This window comes from Hyla sarda, chromosome 5 (genome assembly GCF_029499605.1).
Source record: "Hyla sarda isolate aHylSar1 chromosome 5, aHylSar1.hap1, whole genome shotgun sequence".
NCBI classification, from domain to species: Eukaryota; Metazoa; Chordata; class Amphibia; order Anura; family Hylidae; genus Hyla; species Hyla sarda.
Window position 1 is genome coordinate 13,293,298 of NC_079193.1, and position 20,571 is coordinate 13,313,868.

The 20,571-nt window shown below is 37.4% G+C and overlaps 1 protein-coding gene across 4 annotated transcripts in view; it reads left to right on the forward strand.

Annotated features, from left to right (window-relative positions):
• Positions 1-20,571, forward strand: part of CRPPA (CDP-L-ribitol pyrophosphorylase A) — a 194,886-nt gene that overhangs the window by 134,170 nt on the left and 40,145 nt on the right. For 2 of the 4 annotated variants that reach the window (XM_056518899.1, XM_056518903.1), the window contains exon 9: positions 2,814-2,939. The exons of 1 other annotated variant lie outside the window; for it this stretch is intronic. In XM_056518899.1, coding sequence (XP_056374874.1) covers positions 2,814-2,939 — 126 coding nt within the window. Of the gene's footprint in view, positions 1-2,813; positions 2,940-4,696; positions 4,744-20,571 lie in introns of all 4 variants that reach the window. One more of the 4 variants, XM_056518901.1, reaches the window with a different exon arrangement.

Consider the following 20,571-nt stretch of genomic DNA (forward strand, 5'->3'; position numbering starts at 1 on the left):
ACCACATGACTCGGTTGCAAAATGTTTCACGTATTTCGATAAAGTTTTCCTGTAGATCGGAGTGAGTTTTCCCCTCCCGGTATCTCCGGGGTTATCTGCAGAGCAGGTAACAATCTCTCTATTGTGAGCGCAGCTCTGAAGCTGAAGACGTGTCATTACCCAGTGTCAGGCCTAATACCCGTCAAGTACACAAGTGCAGACCTGATGCCAGGAATCACTATAAGACGTGACAGGGAGACGGGTGTGATGATGGGAGCAGAGACCCTGCAGACACTTGTTAGACATATGGGGTTTACCACTGAATTCTGCAAATTTGGGCTTCAGTTCTTTGCAATTGTCAAGATCTCTGCTTGCTTATAGTGAGCGGAAACAATTATGGTCACATCCAGAGGCCAAGAACCTACACAGACTTAGGCTGGGTTCACACCACGTTTTGTTAAATACGGTTCCCGAATACGGCTGGGAGGAGGGGGGACGGGGCTTAATCGCTGGCGCCCGCACTCAGCCGTATTCGGGAACCGTATTTAATGTATGTCTATGAGCCGGTCGGTCGGCTTAGTTTGCGGTTCACTCCGGTCGGCTCATAGACATACATTAAATACGGTTCCCGAATACGGCTGAGTGCGGGCGCCGCTATTAAGCCCCGCCCCCCCTCCTCCCAGCCATATACAGGAACCGTATTTAACAAAACGTGGTGTGAACCCAGCCTTAAAGGGGTATTCCAGGCCAAAACTTTTTTTTATATATATCAACTTTCTCTGGAAAGTTAAACAGATTTGTAAATTACTTCTATTAAAAAAATCTTAATCCTTCCAATAGTTATTAGCTTCTGAAGTTGAGTTGTTGTTTTCTGTCTAACTGCTCTCTGATGACTCACGTCCCGGGAGCTGTCCAGCTCCTATGGGGATATTCTCCCAGCATGCACAGCTCCCGGGACGTGACATCATCATTGAGCAGTTAGACAGAAAACTTCAGAAGCTAATAACTATTGGAAGGATTAAGATTTTTTAATAGAAGTCATTTACAAATCTTTTTAACTTTCTGGAGCCAGTTGATATATATATAAAAAGGTTTTGCCTGGAATACCCCTTTAAGACCGCTCACAGCTTAGAGCTTTTTCCCAACCAGGGTGCCTCCAGCTGTTGCAAAACTACAACTCCCAGCATGCCCGGACAGCCAACGGCTGTCCGCGCATGCTGGGAGTTGTAGTTTTACAACAGCTGGAGGCACCCTGATTGGAAAACACTGGCTGAAAGTAATGGATCCAATTGTATCAAGTCTATACAATCCTCAGCAGAACAAATATCTCTCCTATCCTTATTGTTTGTTATAATGTATATTACTGATCTGTCATATAATTCTCCTATACTGATATAATGTATATTACTGATCTGTCATATAATTCTCCTATACTGATATAATGTATATTACTGATCCCCTCATATAATTCTCCTATACTGATATAATGTATATTACTGATCTGTCATATAATTCTCCTATAGTGATATAATGTATATTACTGATCCCTCATATAATTCCCCTATACTGATATAATGTATATTACTGATCTGTCATATAATTCTCCTATACTGATATAATGTATATTACTGATCCCCTCATATAATTCTCCTATACTGATATAATGTATATTACTGATCCTCATATAATTCTCCTATACTGATATAATGTATATTACTGATCCCTCCTATAATTCTCCTATACTGATATAATGTATATTACTGATCCCTCATATAATTCTCCTATACTGATATAATGTATATTACTGATCCCTCATATAATTCTCCTATACTGATATAATGTATATTACTGATCCCCCATATAATTCTCCTATACTGATATAATATATATTACTGATCCCTCATATAATTCTCCTATACTGATATAATGTATATTACTGATCTGTCATATAATTCTCCTATACTGATATAATATATATTACTGATCCCTCATATAATTCTCCTATACTGATATAATATATATTACTGATCCCCCATATAATTCTCCTATACTGATATAATGTATATTACTGATCCCTCATATAATTCTCCTATACTGATATAATGTATATTACTGATCCCTCATATAATTCCCCTATACTGATATAATGTATATTACTGATCTGTCATATAATTCTCCTATACTGATATAATGTATATTACTGATCCCTTATATAATTCCCCTATACTGATATAATGTATATTACTGATCTGTCATATAATTCTCCTATACTGATATAATGTATATTACTGATCCCTCATATAATTCTCCTATACTGATATAATGTATATTACTGATCTGTCATATAATTCTCCTATACTGATATAATGTATATTACTGATCCCTTATATAATTCCCCTATACTGATATAATGTATATTACTGATCTGTCATATAATTCTCCTATACTGATATAATGTATATTACTGATCCCTCATATAATTCTCTTATACTGATATAATGTATATTACTGATCCCTCATATAATTCTCCTATACTGATATAATATATATTACTGATCCCTCATATAATTCTCTTATACTGATATAATGTATATTACTGATCCCTTATATAATTCTCCTATACTGATATAATGTATATTACTGATCTGTCATATAATTCTCCTATACTGATATAATGTATATTACTGATCCCTCATATAATTCTCCTATACTGATATAATATACATTACTGATCCCTCATATAATTCTCCTATACTGATATAATGTATATTACTGATCCCTTATATAATTCTCCTATACTGATATAATGTATCCATCACATTTCTTTGTATCAGGTCCATTTGTCTTTTCCGGAACACTGTGGCGGTGAAATGCAGAAGCTGAGTGAATTACGTGAACTCGCGAAGGAATCGCAGAAGTCAGATATATTACTGTACGGCCTGCTGATACACTTCTCTAAGGTAAGGGCACGAAGTACAACTCTCACCATGTCATAACTACAACTCTCACCATATTATAACTACAACTCTCACCATATCATAACTACAACTCTCACCATGTCATAACTACAATTCTCACCATATAACTACAACGCTCACCATGTCATAACTACAACTCTCACCATATCATAACTACAACTCTCACCATATCATAACTACAACTCTCACCATATTATAACTACAACTCTCACCATATCATAACTACAACTCTCACCATATCATAACTACAACTCTCACCATGTCATAACTACAACTCTCACCATGTCATAACTACAACTCTCACCATATCATAACTACAACTCTCACCATATCATAACTACAACTCTCACCATATCATAACTACAACTCTCACCATATTATACCTACAACTCTCACCATATTATACCTACAACTCTCACCATATCATAACTACAACTCTCACCATATCATAACTACAACTCTCACCATATCATAACTACAACTCTCACCATGTCATAACTACAACTCTCACCATATCATAACTACAACTCTCACCATATCATAACTACAACTCTCACCATATCATAACTACAACTCTCACCATATTATACCTACAACTCTCACCATATCATAACTACAACTCTCACCATATCATAACTACAACTCTCACCATATTATACCTACAACTCTCACCATATTATACCTACAACTCTCACCATATCATAACTACAACTCTCACCATATTATACCTACAACTCTCACCGTATCATAACTACAACTCTCACCATATCATAACTACAACTCTCACCATATCATAACTACAACTCTCACCATATTATACCTACAACTCTCACCATATCATAACTACAACTCTCACCATATCATAACTACAACTCTCACCATATTATACCTACAACTCTCACCATATTATACCTACAACTCTCACCATATCATAACTACAACTCTCACCATATTATACCTACAACTCTCACCGTATCATAACTACAACTCTCACCATATTATACCTACAACTCTCACCATATCATAATGACAACTCTCACCATATCATAACTACAACTCTCATATCATAATTATAACTCTCACCATATCATAACCACAACTCTCACCATATCATAACTACAACTCTCACCATATCATAATGACAACTCTCACCATATCATAACTACAACTCTCACCATATCATAACCACAACTCTCACCATATCATAACTACAACTCTCACCATATCATAATGACAATTCTCACCATATAACTACAACTCTCACCATATCATAATTTGTTTTTCTGCTGGAATGGTCCAAAACCTTTTACTCTCCATCAGTTGCAAAACTACAACTCCCAACATGTCATGTTTGTTTCAGGTTTGTAACCTTTGTCTCTATAGCTTTTTAAAACATCAATTTCCAACATGTCCTATAGTCCCTTTGACTGCTGGAGTGGTCTGCAGCCTGTGACTCTCCAGCTGTTGTTGCAAAGCTACAACTCCCAGCATGCCATGTTAGTCTTTCACTGCTGTAGTGGTTTGCAGATCTTGCAGAACTACAACTCCAAGCATGTCCTATAGTCTCTTTGAACACTGAAGTGATCTGCAACATGTGACTCTCCAGCCCTTGGAAAACTACAACTCCCAGCATTTCCTCTGAAGAGGATCCGAGTCATCATGACAAATGCTGAGGGACAACTATTACTGTAGTTATTTGGATTGTCGGTCTGTGGTCACACTGTTACATTGCTTTTCAGTCTTCAGTGTGAACCAGGAAGCTCAGGATGAACACTGATACAGAAAGGTGAGAAGCTTAGTACATTGAATTGCAGAGCTTTGGTAAACACATTGACTTGCTGCGGTTTTCGGGGATTGGTGACTGCACCTATAGCTATTCCTTCTGTGTATGTTATATAACATTTCCTCTATAGCCTGCGGCACATGACGGCTGCCATAAAGTGGTCGTTCATCTTAGTCACTCAGCAGCTTTGGAGGAAGAGCCAAACTCCCGACCGCATCAGGAGCCACCAAGATGACATCAATTTGGCTCCCGACCGAGTCTTTTATGAGGCAGAAATTCAGATATCAAATCCTTCCAGAGCTCCGGGATGGATTACAGGTTAAAGGGGTTGCACAGGTTTAGTAAAATGTGGAAATTTGTTTTCCTAAACAGCGCCACCTCTCTCCCACAGGATGTATATGGTATCGCAGCTAGGCCCATTCACTCGCTTGCAATACCAGACACAACCCATGGACTGGTGTGGCTCTGTTTCTGGAATAAAGCAGCCATGTTTTTTAGTAATGCTGAAATCTGTAATCCCAATGTCCAGACCAGTGTTTGTAAAGCAGTGTGCCTCCAGCTGTTGCAAAACCACAACTCCCAACATGCCCGGACAGCCTCAATCCGATATTTCCCAACCAGTGTGCCTCCAGCTGTTGCAAAACTACAACTACCAGCATGCCTGGACATCCTTAGTCCAGTGTTTCCCAACCAGTGTGCCTACAGCTGTTTCAAAACTTCAACTCCTAGCATGCCCAGATATCCTTAGGCCAGTGTTTCCCATCCAGTGTGCCCCCAGCTGTGGCAAAACTATAACTCCCAGCATTCCCGGACATCCTTAGGCCAGTGTTCCCCTACCAGTGTGCCTCCAGCTGTTGCAAAACTACAACTCCCAGCATACCTGGACAGCCAAAGGCTGTGCGGACATGCTGGGAGTTGTAGTTTTGCAACAGCTGGAGGCACATTGGTTTGGGTACATTGGTCCAGATCCTTTTCAGCTCCTCTCTTCAATATATTTGCAGAAATTTCCTATCTTTAACTCCCAGCATGTCCAGACATCCTTAGGCCAGTGTTCTCCAAACAGTGTGCCTCCAGCTGTTTCAGAACTACAACTCCCAGCATGACCAGACATCCTTAGGCCAGTGTTCCCCAACCAGTGTGCCTCCAGCTGTTGCAGAACTACAACTCCCAGCATGACCAGACATCCTTAGGCCAGTGTTCCCCAACCATTGTGCCTCCAGCTGTTGCAGAACTACAACTCCCAGCATGACCAGACATCCTTAGGCCAGTGTTCCCCAACCAGTGTGCCTCCAGCTGTTGCAGAACTACAACTCCCAGCATACCTGGACAGCCAAAGGCTGTGCGGACATGCTGGGAGTTGTAGTTTTGCAACAGCTGGAGGCACATTGGTTTGGGAACATTGGTCCAGATCCTTTTCAGCTCCTCTCTTCAATATATTTGCAGAAATTTCCTATCTTTAACTCCCAGCATGTCCAGACATCCTTAGGCCAGTGTTCTCCAAACAGTGTGCCTCCAGCTGTTTCAGAACTACAACTCCCAGCATGACCAGACATCCTTAGGCCAGTGTTCCCCAACCAGTGTGCCTCCAGCTGTTGCAGAACTACAACTCCCAGCATGACCAGACATCCTTAGGCCAGTGTTCCCCAACCATTGTGCCTCCAGCTGTTGCAGAACTACAACTCCCAGCATGACCAGACATCCTTAGGCCAGTGTTCCCCAACCAGTGTGCCTCCAGCTGTTGCAGAACTACAACTCCCAGCATGTCCAGACATCCTAAGGCCATTGGAGCATTAAAAAAAAATCCCGGACTACCCCTTTAAACCCCAAAAGTCAAAGATTCTCTTTGCTAACAGGCTTGTTTACTAGTAAGCATTGCACTGTAATGTGCAGACGGTCAGGGGTAATGTGGGATTTGCCTAATTTTGTGCAACTTTTCAAAAGTTGCAAATGGAAAATTTTGCACTAAAAGATTCACCATGCAAACCACACCCACTTAGCCCAATAAACACGCCCTCTAATGCATACGGCGCAAATGGCCCCTGCGCCAGCAGAGCGACAGACAATAAATGCAGAAAATGCTGATTATTATTTCTGTGTTTATAGACTCAAATGCTTTAGTAAATGATCCCCAGAGTTTATTAGAAAGACAGAACTACTGATGGATGGATAGATACAGTGGGGCAAAAAAGTATTTAGTCAGCCATCAATTGTACAAGTTCTCCTTCTTAAGAAGATGAGAGGCTGTAATTTCCATCATAGGTTATAACCTCAACTATGAGACACAGAATGAGAAAAAAAAAACCATTAAATCACATTGTCTGATTTTTAAAGAATTTATTTGCAAATTATGGTGGAAAATAAGTATTTGGTCAATAACAAAAGTTCATCTCAATACTTTGTTATATCCCCTTTGTTGGCAATGACAGAGGTCAAAGGTTTTCTGTAAGTCTTCACAAGGTTTTCACACACTGTTACTGGTATTTTGGCCCATTCTTCCATGCAGATCTCCTCTAGAGCAGTGATGTTTTGGGGCTGTCACTGGGTAACACAGACTTTCAACTCCCTCCAAAGGTTTTCCATGGGGTTGAGATCTGGAGACTGGCTAGGCCACTCCAGGACCTTGCAATACTTCTTACGAAGCCACTCCTTCATTGCCCGGGCGGTGTGTTTGGGATCATTGTCATGCTGATGGAAGGAGGTTTTCACTCAAAATCTCATGATACATGGCCCCATTCATTCTTTCCTTTACACAGATCAGTCGTTCTGGTCCCTTTGCAGAAAAACAACCCCAAAGCATGATGTTTCCACCCCCATGCTTCACAGTAGGTATGGTGTTCTTTGGATGCAACTCAGCATTCTTTGTCCTCCAAACACAACAAGTGGAGTTTTTACCAAAAAGTTCTACTTTGGTTTTATCTGACCATATGACATTCTCCCAATACTCTTCAGGATCATCCAAATGCTCTCTAGCAAACTTCAGACAGGCCCGGACATGTACTGGCTTAACCAGACGGACACGTCTGGCACTGCATGAGTTGAGTCCCTGGCGGTGTAGTGTGTTACTGATGGTAGCCTTTGTTACTTTGGTCCCAGCTCTCTGCAGGTCATTCACTAGGTCCCCCCGTATGGTTATCGGATTTTTGCTCACGCTCTTGTGATCATTTTGGCACCACAGGCTGAGATCTTGCGCGGAGCCCCAGTTCGAGGGAAATTATCAGTGGTCTTGTATGTCTTCCATTTTCTAATAATTGCTCCCACAGTTGATTTCTTCACACCAAGCTGCTTGCCTATTACAGATTCAGTCTTCCCAGCCTGGTGCAGGTCTACAATTTTGTTTCTGGTGTTCTTCGACAGCTCTTTGGTCTTGGCCATAGTGCAGTGTGACTGTTTGAGGTTGTGGACAGGTGTCTTTTATACTGATAACAAGTTCAAACAGGAGCCATTAATACAGGTAACAAGTGGAGGACAGAGAAGAAGTTACAGGTCTGTGAGAGCCAGAAATCTTGCTTGTTTGTAGGTGACCAAATACTTATTTTCCACCATAATCTGCAAATAAATTCTTTAAAAATCAGACAATGTGATTTTATGGATATTTTTCTCATTCTGTCTCTCATAGTTGAGGTTATAACCTATGATGAAAATTACAGCCTCTCATCTTTTTATACCAAACTAAGGAGGTGGGGTCGGCACTGCTGTAAGTTCCACTCTATAACACCTGTGAATTAGGAGATAGTTCGGAATGAGGTAGCTGCAATAGCAGTCGGTGCTCAGTGAACTAGACTGTAGAGGAACATCAAAGCATTGCTTCAAAGAAGGAAATTCACGGCACTTCCATATGCTGAAAGTAATTCTTCTTTATTCACATATGGGGATACACAGACATCGGGAGTGGAGATTGGAGGACAGGCCAACGACCGTTTCGCCGCACACCGCGGCTTCCACTGGACCTGAGGCCACGGTGTGCGGCAAAACGGTCGTTGGCCTGTCCTCCCGTCTCCACTCCCGATGTCTGTGTATCCCCATATGTGAATAAAGAAGAATTACTTTCATTATCTTTTTAAGTTGGAAAACTTTCACAATTGGTGGCTGACTAAATACTTTTTTGCCCACTGTATGAGATAGATAAATAGATAGATATGAGATACATATGAGATAGATGATAGATAAATAGATATGAGATAGATAGATAGATATGAGATAGATAGATATGAGATAGATAGATATGAGATAGATAGAAATGAGATAGATAGATATGAGATAGATAGATATGAGAAAGATAGATAGATATAAGATAGATAGATATGAGAAAGATAGATAGATATAAGATAGATAGGTAGATAGAGAGATAGATATGAGATAGATAGATATGAGATGGATAAATAGATAGATATATAGATATGAGATAGATAGATAGATATGAGATAGATAGATATGAGAAAGATAGATAGATATAAGATAGATAGGTAGATAGAGAGATAGATATGAGATAGATAGATATGAGATAGATATAGATAGATAGATAGATAGATATGAGATAGATAGATAGATATGAGATAGATAGATAGATATGAGATAGATAGATAGATATGAGATAGATAGATATGAGATAGATAGATAGATAGATATGAGATAGATAGATATGAGATAGATAGAAGATAGATAGATAGATATGAGATAGATAGATAGATAGATATGAGATAGAGAGATAGATAGATATGAGATAGATAGATAGATATGAGATAGATAGAGAGATAGATAGATATGAGATAGATAGATAGATAGATATGAGATAGATAGATAGATAGATATGAGATAGATAGATAGATAGATATGAGATAGATAGATAGATAGATATGAGATAGATAGATAGATATGAGATAGATAGATAGATAGATAGATAGATAGATAGATAGATTCCCCACAGCTTTCCACTAGTATATATTAATCTGACGGGGCACTATAGGGACGGACCATTGGTTATTATAGGTGGTGCCCACTTGTTTGTGGTTTTATCTATTACATAAATCAGTCGCTGCTTCTTGCATCATCTGCAGGGAGAACATTAATGAACCCGGATAAAGTCCCCGGCCCCCCGCCCTCACTGATCTATGACGGGGTCTTTGTTGTGACTCAATAACAAATATGAAAAACTCTAAATTGTCCCGATTGGCGGCAGCAGACTATAAACCTGTCACAGCGAGATTAAGAAAATAACGTCAGCCGCAATTGTACTGACACTTCAGCTCTGGGAATGTTAATTAAAGGGCGACTCCTCCCAGCACTGACACATGAAGACATTAGGGGTGACGGGTAATAGAGTAAAATACACACATGTCTCCTTCATCTGTTCTCTTTAAGTAATCTGACCAAGAATTGCGCTTTGTATTTATGATCGATGCCAGACAGTCGGCGACTGAGACACGAGTCACATGGCCAAAGATGGCAGCGCCTGCATTGCATATAATGAAATTGATTGTGATTACGTCGTCTAACTCGAGTTCTGAGACCTTGACCAACAGGCGCCAGAAATCCATCCATTAAATTGGCGAGAAAATTCAAAGTCCCATTGACTCCGTGGGATTTTACTTGTGGATTTTACAACTTTGGAAATTTAACTATTTAAAAATGTTTATGTTACTCAGTACCTAATAATTTTTATGTGTCTAGCACCTATTTTTTCCTCACAAATTAGTTCTATCTGTTGCTCGCTTGGTTTGTCATTTTGTGTTTTAGAGGGGGGGCGTGTCCTCACTCTGCATGACTGATCCTCCTCCCTGAGTCTGCTGTGCTGTGCTGGGTCTCCTCATGCAATCACTGCAGGCTGCTCTGTAACCCCTCCCCCCCTGTTTTCATGCTGCAGTCTGATAGGACAGGAGTGAGCAGAGTGGCGTTCTAGTCCCACCCTCATTTCCTGGACTTTTTCCCAGCCTGTGCTTCAGCTGGGACAAAGATGATGCTGCAGCAGGACAGGAATATGTTCTGGATGGTATGGGGACCCCTAGTGGTCTTTTTTATATGATTTCTATAAAAAGGAGATGACATTTTTTATGAATTATGTTAGAAAGGTTAATGTTTTGCCAAGAAGTACAACATATAAATTTTTTGAATCTGACAGCGCCCATTTAACTTTCTCTATGTCATTGTTTCCCAACCGGGGTGCCTCCAGCTGTTGCAAACTCCAATTCCTGGCAGGCTGGGAGTTGTAGTTTTACAACAGCTGGAGTCACCCTGGTTGGGAAACACTGGTCTATGTAAACAAGCTCTTACATTGCCTTCTGAGCTAAGGTTGTCTACAGTGCTGTGACCCAGCTTTTCTGGAGCCCTGAATTAATTGTACTATGTCTGTTTTTTTTCAGCATTTTAAGGAAGCAGTGGCATAGTTACTCAATAATCAAGGTGGTTTTGCCATTCAGCAGTCTGGGAAAGTTGGGTGATAATCGGAGACTCTATTGGTTACCACCCAACTTTCCTAGGATCAGAGAAAGAAAAAAAATGATGGCAGAGTAGAATCTTGAACGAAGAAAACATGATTTCAGGAATGGGAACGGTGGGCATGACACGATTGTTTGGCGGTCCACGCCTGCCTGGCAGCGGGCACAGATACGGACCTCACAGAGCTTCTTTTGGCAGCCGGCGGTCCTGTGTAATGTTTGTACTCCGCGCCATGATCTCTTCTAATTAGTATTTACCATAATTATTTTCTCCTGTCGGTGGCCCGAAACGAGACGATCACCCCCCCCCCCCCACCCCCGCTCCCATTATTAGAATATTTATGGCCCAAGTTGCTTTATGGCGCAACAAAGTATAAATCCAGAGTCAATAGAGAAGACGTCTCTGCTGCATCGTGTGTGGCGCTGGCACCAGGTGACGCCGTTTGTTTTATTGTTGCTGTTGGCAGAACGTCAGTTTTTTTTTTTTTTTTTTTTCAGAAGTCGTTACTTTCCTTCCAGTCTTTATTCAGCTCTGGAACAATGCAAGGTGACACGGCGGAGATTAGACGGGAAACTGCGGCAGCGCACAATGAGGGAGCTGGGGCGATGCAGCCTTATCAGACTGACTGCCAACGGGTGCGGAATACACAAGGGGGTTATGGGTAAAGGATTCTGTGAGGAATGTGAGGAGCAATCACTTCATTATGGGATAAATAAACTCTAATTAAAGAGGTACTCTGCCCTTAGATTCCTTATCACCTATCCAAAGGATAGGGGATAAGAGGTCTGATCGCGGGGGTCCTGCCGCTGGGGACCCCCGCGATCTCCTTGCTGCACCCGGCGTTCATTTAGAGCATCGGGTGCAGCGCCGGAGGCTCATAATGTCACAACCACGCCCCGATCGTGACATCACAGCCACGCCCCCTCAATGCAAGTCTATGGGAGGGGGCGTACGCCCCCTCCCATAGACTTGCATTGAGGGGGCGTGGCCGTGACATCATTGGAGGGGCATGGCTGCCCCGCATCACCAGTCATCGCTCCGCCACCGCATCGCCAGTCATCCGGCATAGAGCGAAAGGGTGCCGCACCCCAGACATCCGGTGCACGGAGCGAGTCTCCGGCGCTGCACTCAACGCTCTAAATGAACGCCGGGTGCAGCAGGGAGATCAGATTTCTTATCCCCTATTCTTTGGATAGAGGGTAAGATGTCTAGGGGTGGAGTACCCCCTTTAAGTTCTACAACTTTCTAATATACTTTGTGTACAGTCCTCAATACCAGCTCTGCTACATGTCAGTGAGAAAACCGGGACCGGGGCTCCCATCTAATACTTATCATAGTAATTAATTTTTTCATTAAAGAAATAATTGTGTTGCAAGACAATTTATCCCTATCCAAAAGGTGGGGGGAGGTCTCTCCATGAACAGAGCTGTGATAACCCCGGCACGAATCGGTGGCCTACACGCTCCCTCATGCATCTCTATGGGAGAGCCGGAAATACAGCGTTTGGGAATCTCCAGCTCTACCATAGAGATACATAGAGGGGACTTGTTGACCTTTGCTTTGTGTACAAGGAGAACTCGGTGCTGGACAGGAGATCACGTGGGCCCTAGTAGTCGGACCCCCACTCACTTATCCCCTATCCTTATAGTAGTAGTATATTCTTGTATATAGGAAGCAGTATATATATATTGTATATAGGAGGCAGTATTATAGTAGTTATATTCTTGTATATAGGGGCAGTATTATAGTAGTTATATTCTTGTATATAGGGGCAGTATTATAGCAGTTATATTCTTGTATATAGGAGGCAGTATAATAGTAGTTATATTCCTGTGTATAGGAGCAGTATTATAGTAGTTATATTCTTGTATATAGGAGCAGTATTATAGCAGTTATATTCTTGTATATAGGACAGTATAATAGTAGTTATATTCCTGTATATAGGAGCAGTATTATAGTAGTTATATTCTTGTATATAGGAGCAGCATTATAGTAGTTATATTCTTGTATATAGGAGCAATATTATAGTAGTTATATTCTTGTATATAGTGGCAGTATTATAGTAGTTATATTCTTGTATATAGGAGCAGTATTATAGTAGTTATATTCTTGTATATAGTGGCAGTATTATAGTAGTTATATTCTTGTATATAGGAGCAGTATTATAGTAGTTATATTCTTGTATATAGTGGCAGTATTATAGTAGTTATATTCTTGTATATAGTGGCAGTATTATAGTAGTTATATTCTTGTATATAGGAGCAGTATTATAGTAGTTATATTCTTGTATATAGGAGCAGTATTATAGTAGTTATATTCCTGTATATAGGAGTAGTATTATAGTAGTTATATTCTTGTATATAGGAGCAGTATTATAGTAGTTATATTCTTGTATATAGGAGCAGTATTATAGTAGTTATATTCTTGTATATAGGAGCAGTATTATAGTAGTTATATTCTTGTATATAGTAGCAGTATTATAGTAGTTATATTTTTGTATATAGGAGCAGTATTATAGTAGTTATATTCTTGTATATAGGAGGCAGTATTATAGTAGTTATATTCTTGTATATAGGAGGCAGTATTATAGTAGTTATATTCTTGTATATAGTGGCAGTATTATAGTAGTTATATTCTTTTATATAGGAGCAGTATTATAGTAGTTATATTCTTGTATATAGGAGCAGTATTATAGTAGTTATATTCTTGTATATAGGAGCAGTATTATAGTAGTTATATTCTTGTATATAGTGGCAGTATTATAGTAGTTATATTCTTGTATATAGTGGCAGTATTATAGTAGTTATATTCTTGTATATAGGAGCAGTATTATAGTAGTTATATTCTTGTATATAGGAGCAGTATTATAGTAGTTATATCCTTGTATATAGGAACAGTATTATAGTAGTTATATTCTTGTATATAGGAGCAGTATTATAGTAGTTATATTCTTGTATATAGGAGCAGTATTATAGTAGTTATATTTTTGTATATAGGAGTAGTATTATAGTAGTTATATTCTTGTATATAGGGGGGCAGTATTATAGTAGTTATATTCTTGTACATATGAGCAGTATTATAGTAGTTGTATTCTTGTATATAAGAGCAGTATTATAGTAGTTATATTCCTGTATATAGGAGCAGTATTATAGTAGTTATATTCTTGTATATAGGAGCAGTATTATAGTAGTTATATTCTTGTATATAGGAGCAGTATTATAGTAGTTATATTCCTGTATATAGGAGCAGTATTATAGTAGTTATATTCTTGTATATAGGAGCAGTATTATAGTAGTTATATTCTTGTATATAGGAGCAGTATTATAGTAATTATATTTTTGTATATAGGAGCAGTATTATAGTAGTTATATTCTGGTATATAGGAGGCAGTATTATAGTAGTTATATTCTTGTATATAGGAGGCAGTATTATAGTAGTTATATTCTTGTATATAGGAGCAGCATTATAGTAGTTATATTCTTGTATATAGGAGCAGTATTATAGTAGTTATATTCTTGTATATAGTGGCAGTATTATAGTAGTTATATTCTTGTATATAGGAGCAGTATTATAGTAGTTATATTCTTGTAAATAGTGGCAGTATTATAGTAGTTATATTCTTGTATATAGGAGCAGTATTATAGTAGTTATATTCTTGTATATAGTGGCAGTATTATAGTAGTTATATTCTTGTATATAGTGGCAGTATTATAGTAGTTATATTCTTGTATATAGGAGCAGTATTATAGTAGTTATATTCTTGTATATAGGAGCAGTATTATAGTAGTTATATTCTTGTATATAGGAGCAGTATTATAGTAGTTATATTCTTGTATATAGGAGCAGCATTATAGTAGTTATATTCTTGTATATAGGAGCAGTATTATAGTAGTTATATTCTTGTATATAGGAACAGTATTATAATAGTTATATTCTTGTATATAGGAGCAGAATTATAGAAGTTATATTCTTGTATATAGGAGCAGTATTATAGTAGTTATATTCTTGTATATAGGAGCTGTATTATAGTAGTTATATTCTTGTATATAGGAGGCAGTATTATAGTAGTTATATTCTTGTATATAGGAGCAGTATTATAGTAGTTATATTCTTGTATATAGGAGGAAGTATTATAGTAGTTATATTCTTGTATATAGGAGCAGTATTATAGTAGTTATATTTTTGTATATAGGAGCAGTATTATAGGTGTTATATTCTTGTATATAGGAGCACTATTATAGTAGTTATATTCTTGTATATAGGAGCAGTATTATAGTAGTTATATTCTTGTATATAGGAGGCAGTATTATAGTAATTATATTCTTGTATATAGGAGCAGTATTATAGTAGTTATATTCTTGTATATAGGAGCAGTATTATAGTAGTTATATTCTTATATATAGGGGCAGTATTATAGTAGTTATATTCTTGTATATAGGAGCAGTATTATAGTAGTTATATTCTTGTATATAGGAGCAGTATTATAGTAGTTATATTCTTGTATATAGGAGCAGTATTATAGTAGTTATATTCTTGTATAATGCAAGCTAAGAGAAGTTCTGACATATGACAGGTTTTGTAATTCTTTCCAAAATACTGGTCTTAAGTTTTCCAACCAAGGGTTAGACTAACATGTCTATCCATATGTGCTAAATGCGTCACTGTGATAATTTTTGGCCTATTTTTTCTGTCTCCTCTAATTTTGTGTGGTCTAAAATTTAGACAGTAATGACAAATCTGCCCCCTTGTATTTGTAAATATTTTGGCTGATTATGTAGAGATCTTCTAGGGCTCACATTCACCTTTTCATCTTTTCAGACTGTCAGAAGGAGTTTTATAAAGTTACAGATTATATCAGGGTTCTTTGAAATTTCTTGTATATAAACGAAATCTAAAATGTAAAACTGTATGCCAGGAAGGTAGCGGGAACAGACAAAAAGCAAACACATAATTAGTATCAGTTGATAAGTTGGCGTGCTCGGCGGGAGGCTTGTCTATACAACCAACGCTCTAGTGTTTACTACTGACTATCACAGGATCACTTCATATTTTTTGGAATGTGTTTGTGTATTTGCTTATGTAAATGGTGACAGATGACATTTCACTGAAGTCAAGTAATTGGGTACAACGTCAGGACTTGATCTGTTTAGATTTGTCTTATTGTAGTAAATTCTTCTCTATTATGAAGCAGATGAAGTTAATAGACAGTCATGAAAATGCATTAAAATAAATAAAAAAAATTATTCCCACAATATACAGCGACATGTCAAAAATGTTTTATTGGTGAGGAGAAACTGTTGCCGAGACCCCAACTAAATTCTAAAATGCGCAGTCAATTGTCTTCCTTTGTGATTCCATACACCCCATAATCCTCCGGGAGAGCAGATTGGTAGCAATGATAACCCGATAGGCAGTGCTGTTGACTTTATATCCTTTCTTCTGTAGTGTCACATGACGGTGCCATTGTGCTGTGTAAGACCAAACATTAATGTGGCATTGCGGTATCAGAAAACTAAATTATACTTCAATATTTATCTAATAAATTTACTAATATAGTGTTATCACAGATTGTACTGGCATAAGCATGTTTTTTCTCCTGGCTGGAAGTTGTGTAGTCCTCCCATTGTCAGTGTGATGTTGTCTCAGCAATTCACTGGCTCCTCCCTCTCTACTGACAGGAAGTTGGATAGCCCTCTCTTTATCAGTGTAGAGTTGTCTCAGCAGCTTCTTGGCAGCTCTCTCTCTCTCTCTCTCTCCTATCAGGAAGTTTTGTAGCCCTCTCTTCCTCAGTGTGGATTTACCTCAGAAGCTCCCCTGCTCTACTCTCTCCTGATGGGAAGTCGTACAGTCTTTTTATTGTCATTGTGGTTTTTATATGTGATTACAGCATGGTGCCTTGTGCTGAACAATGCCACAGGAAGAGGAGCAGATGGAAATGAATACAGCTGCTGCAGCCTCATTGGTGTGATAATCTCCTGTAATTTAAAGGTTTTGTTGCAGCTCTGTGTGGGGACTAGTAGGAGAGCGGTGGGAGGGGAGAAGGCAGGAAACGAGGACTGTGATGAACAGCTGAGGAAAAGCCATGCATTCTGGGAATTGTAATACTGAGCAACTGCTCAACCAGAAAGGTAATGTTTCTGACAAAATTTCATGAGTTTCCATGGAACCAATTAACAAATCCTGCATTAGGCTTAAAACCACAATTTGTTGCCTAAAGGAGGAATAGCAAACGTTTTTTAGAGTTCTTCTCCCAGATGAAAACAAAACATCTGTGACATTTCCAAATTATTTGGTTCAGATCTAATTATGTCCAGAAGATGAATGTATAGGCAGGATAACTGCTATATGGTGGGGGCGCTATTTCATTTGTGTCTATAGAAAGTATCTGTGGTGAGAGTTGGTACTGCAAGGGGCAAAACCAATTTTTTTTACTGCAAGGTTATGGCGGTAAAAATGCTGGCTTTTTTTCCTTTTCGATTTTTATCTTGTTTATGGACTTAGGCCCTTATGACATTGACCCCCTACACTGGAAATTGGCCTTGAATGTTTCCAATGGGCCCCGATGAATATTGGATTACCCATAATGCCAGTACCTATTGTGTTGTTACACACTCTGTATTTGATCAGACATGGTACAATGAAGGTGAACTTTAGGAATACCCAGGCAAAGCTGTGACCGTGTGTGAGCCCAACATTTTTTAACTGTTTCCAGCTTGGCCCCCATACAATTTCTCTTGTTATCATATGTAACTAATCCAGACTAGTGCAGGCAACATAGCAAGGCAAACAAAGGAAACGTGGAATTTCCGTCTGCCTCCCCGGTGTTTGTACAAGACGCTTGTAGATATGATTGCGCTCCTTACAATGTGACCTGTGAACATCGCCATCTTGTGTTTTCTGTAAGCCTTAGTTATACACAGGCAGAACAGCTGAAGGAGTGTATTGACTCTTCCCACATACCATTTATATAATTGTGTTCATATAGGCGACGAGAGGAAAAGCAATGTATTCATATAATAAAGCTGCTATATAAATGCAGATACATACAGGATGTCACATGTTATGGTTGTGAGAAAAAAAATATATATATACATATGTAAATATAGACTTAAAAAACTGTTGCTACCTGTTTACCCAGAGGAAATCACTTACCCATGTGCAAACATTCAACAAAGTCACGGTTAATGCGGGCATAAAAAAAAATGGCGCATTTATCAGCATAAAAACATGATATGATAAAGTAAAAAGGTCAAATGAAATCTTAAGGAGAATCTGTCACCGGAAATCTGCCTCAGAGGATGAAGCTGCATGTACAAAATAAACTAACAGAAGCTATAGGATAGAACTACTATAATACTGTCCCTATAAACAAGAATATAACCGCTATAATCCTGCTCCTATATACAAGAATATAACTACTATAATACTGCTCCTATATACAAGAATATAACTACTATAATACTGCTCCTATATACAAGAATATAACTACTATAATACTGCTCCTATATACAAGAATATAACTACTATAATACTGCTCCTATATACAAGAATATAACTACTATAATACTGCTCCTATATACAAGAATATAACTACTATAATACTGCTCCTATATACAAGAATATAACTACTATAATACTGCTCCTATATACAAGAATATAACTACTATAATACTGCTCCTATATACAAGAATATAACTACTATAATACTGCCTCCTATATACAAGAATATAACTACTATAATACTGCCTCCTATATACAAGAATATAACTACTATAATACCGCTCCTATATACAAGAATATAGCTACTATAATACTGCCTCCTATTTACAACAATATATCTACTATAATACTGCCCCTATATACAAGAATATAACTACTATAATACTGCTCCTATATACAATAATATAACTACTATAATACTGTCCCTATATACAAGAATATAACTACTATAATACTGCTCCTATATACAATAAAATAACTATTACTATAATACTGCCTCCTATATACAAGAATATAACTACTATAATACCGCTCCTATATACAAGAATATAGCTACTATAATACTGCTCCTATATACAAGAATATAACTACTATAATACTGCTCATATATACAAGAATATAACTACTATAATACTACCTCCTATATACAAGAATATAGCTACTATAATACTGCTCCTATATACAAGAATATAGCTACTATAATACTGCTCCTATATACAAGAATATAACTACTATAATATTGCTCCTATATACAAGAATATAACTACTATAATACTGCCTCCTATTTACAAGAATATATCTACTATAATACTGTCCCTATATACAAGAATATAACTACTATAATACTGCTCCTATATACAATAATATAACTACTATAATACTGTCCCTATATACAAGAATATAACTACTATAATACTGCTCCTATATACAATAAAATAACTATTACTATAATACTGCTCCTATATACAAGAATATAACTACTATAATACTGCTCCTATATACAAGAATATAACTACTATAATACTGCTCCTATATACAAGAATATAACTACTATAATACTGCTCCTATATACAAGAATATAACTACTATAATACTGCTCCTATATACAAGAATATAACTACTATAATACTGCTCCTATATACAAGAATATAACTACTATAATACTGCTCCTATATACAAGAATATAACTACTATAATACTGCTCCTATATACAAGAATATAACTACTATAATACTGCTCCTATATACAAGAATATAACTACTATAATACTGCTCCTATATACAAGAATATAACTACTATAATACTGTCTCCTATATACAAGAATATAACTACTATAATACTGTCTCCTATATACAAGAATATAACTACTATAATACTGCTCCTATATACAAGAATATAACTACTATAATACTGCTCCTATATACAAGAATATAAGTACTATAATACTGTCTCCTATATACAAGAATATAACTACTATAATACTGCTCCTATATACAAGAATATAACTACTATAATACTGCTCCTATATACAAGAATATAACTACTATAATACTGCTCCTATATACAAGAATATAACTACTATAATACTGTCTCCTATATACAAGAATATAACTACTATAATACTGCTCCTATATACAAGAATATAACTACTATAATACTGCTCCTATATACAAGAATATAACTACTATAGTACTGCTCCTATATACAAGAATATAACTACTATAATACTGCTCCTATATAGAAGAATATAACTACTATAATACTGCTCCTATATACAAGAATATAACTACTATAATACTGCTCCTATATACAAGAATATAACTACTATAATACTGCTCCTATATAGAAGAATATAACTACTATAATACTGCTCCTATATACAAGAATATAACTACTATA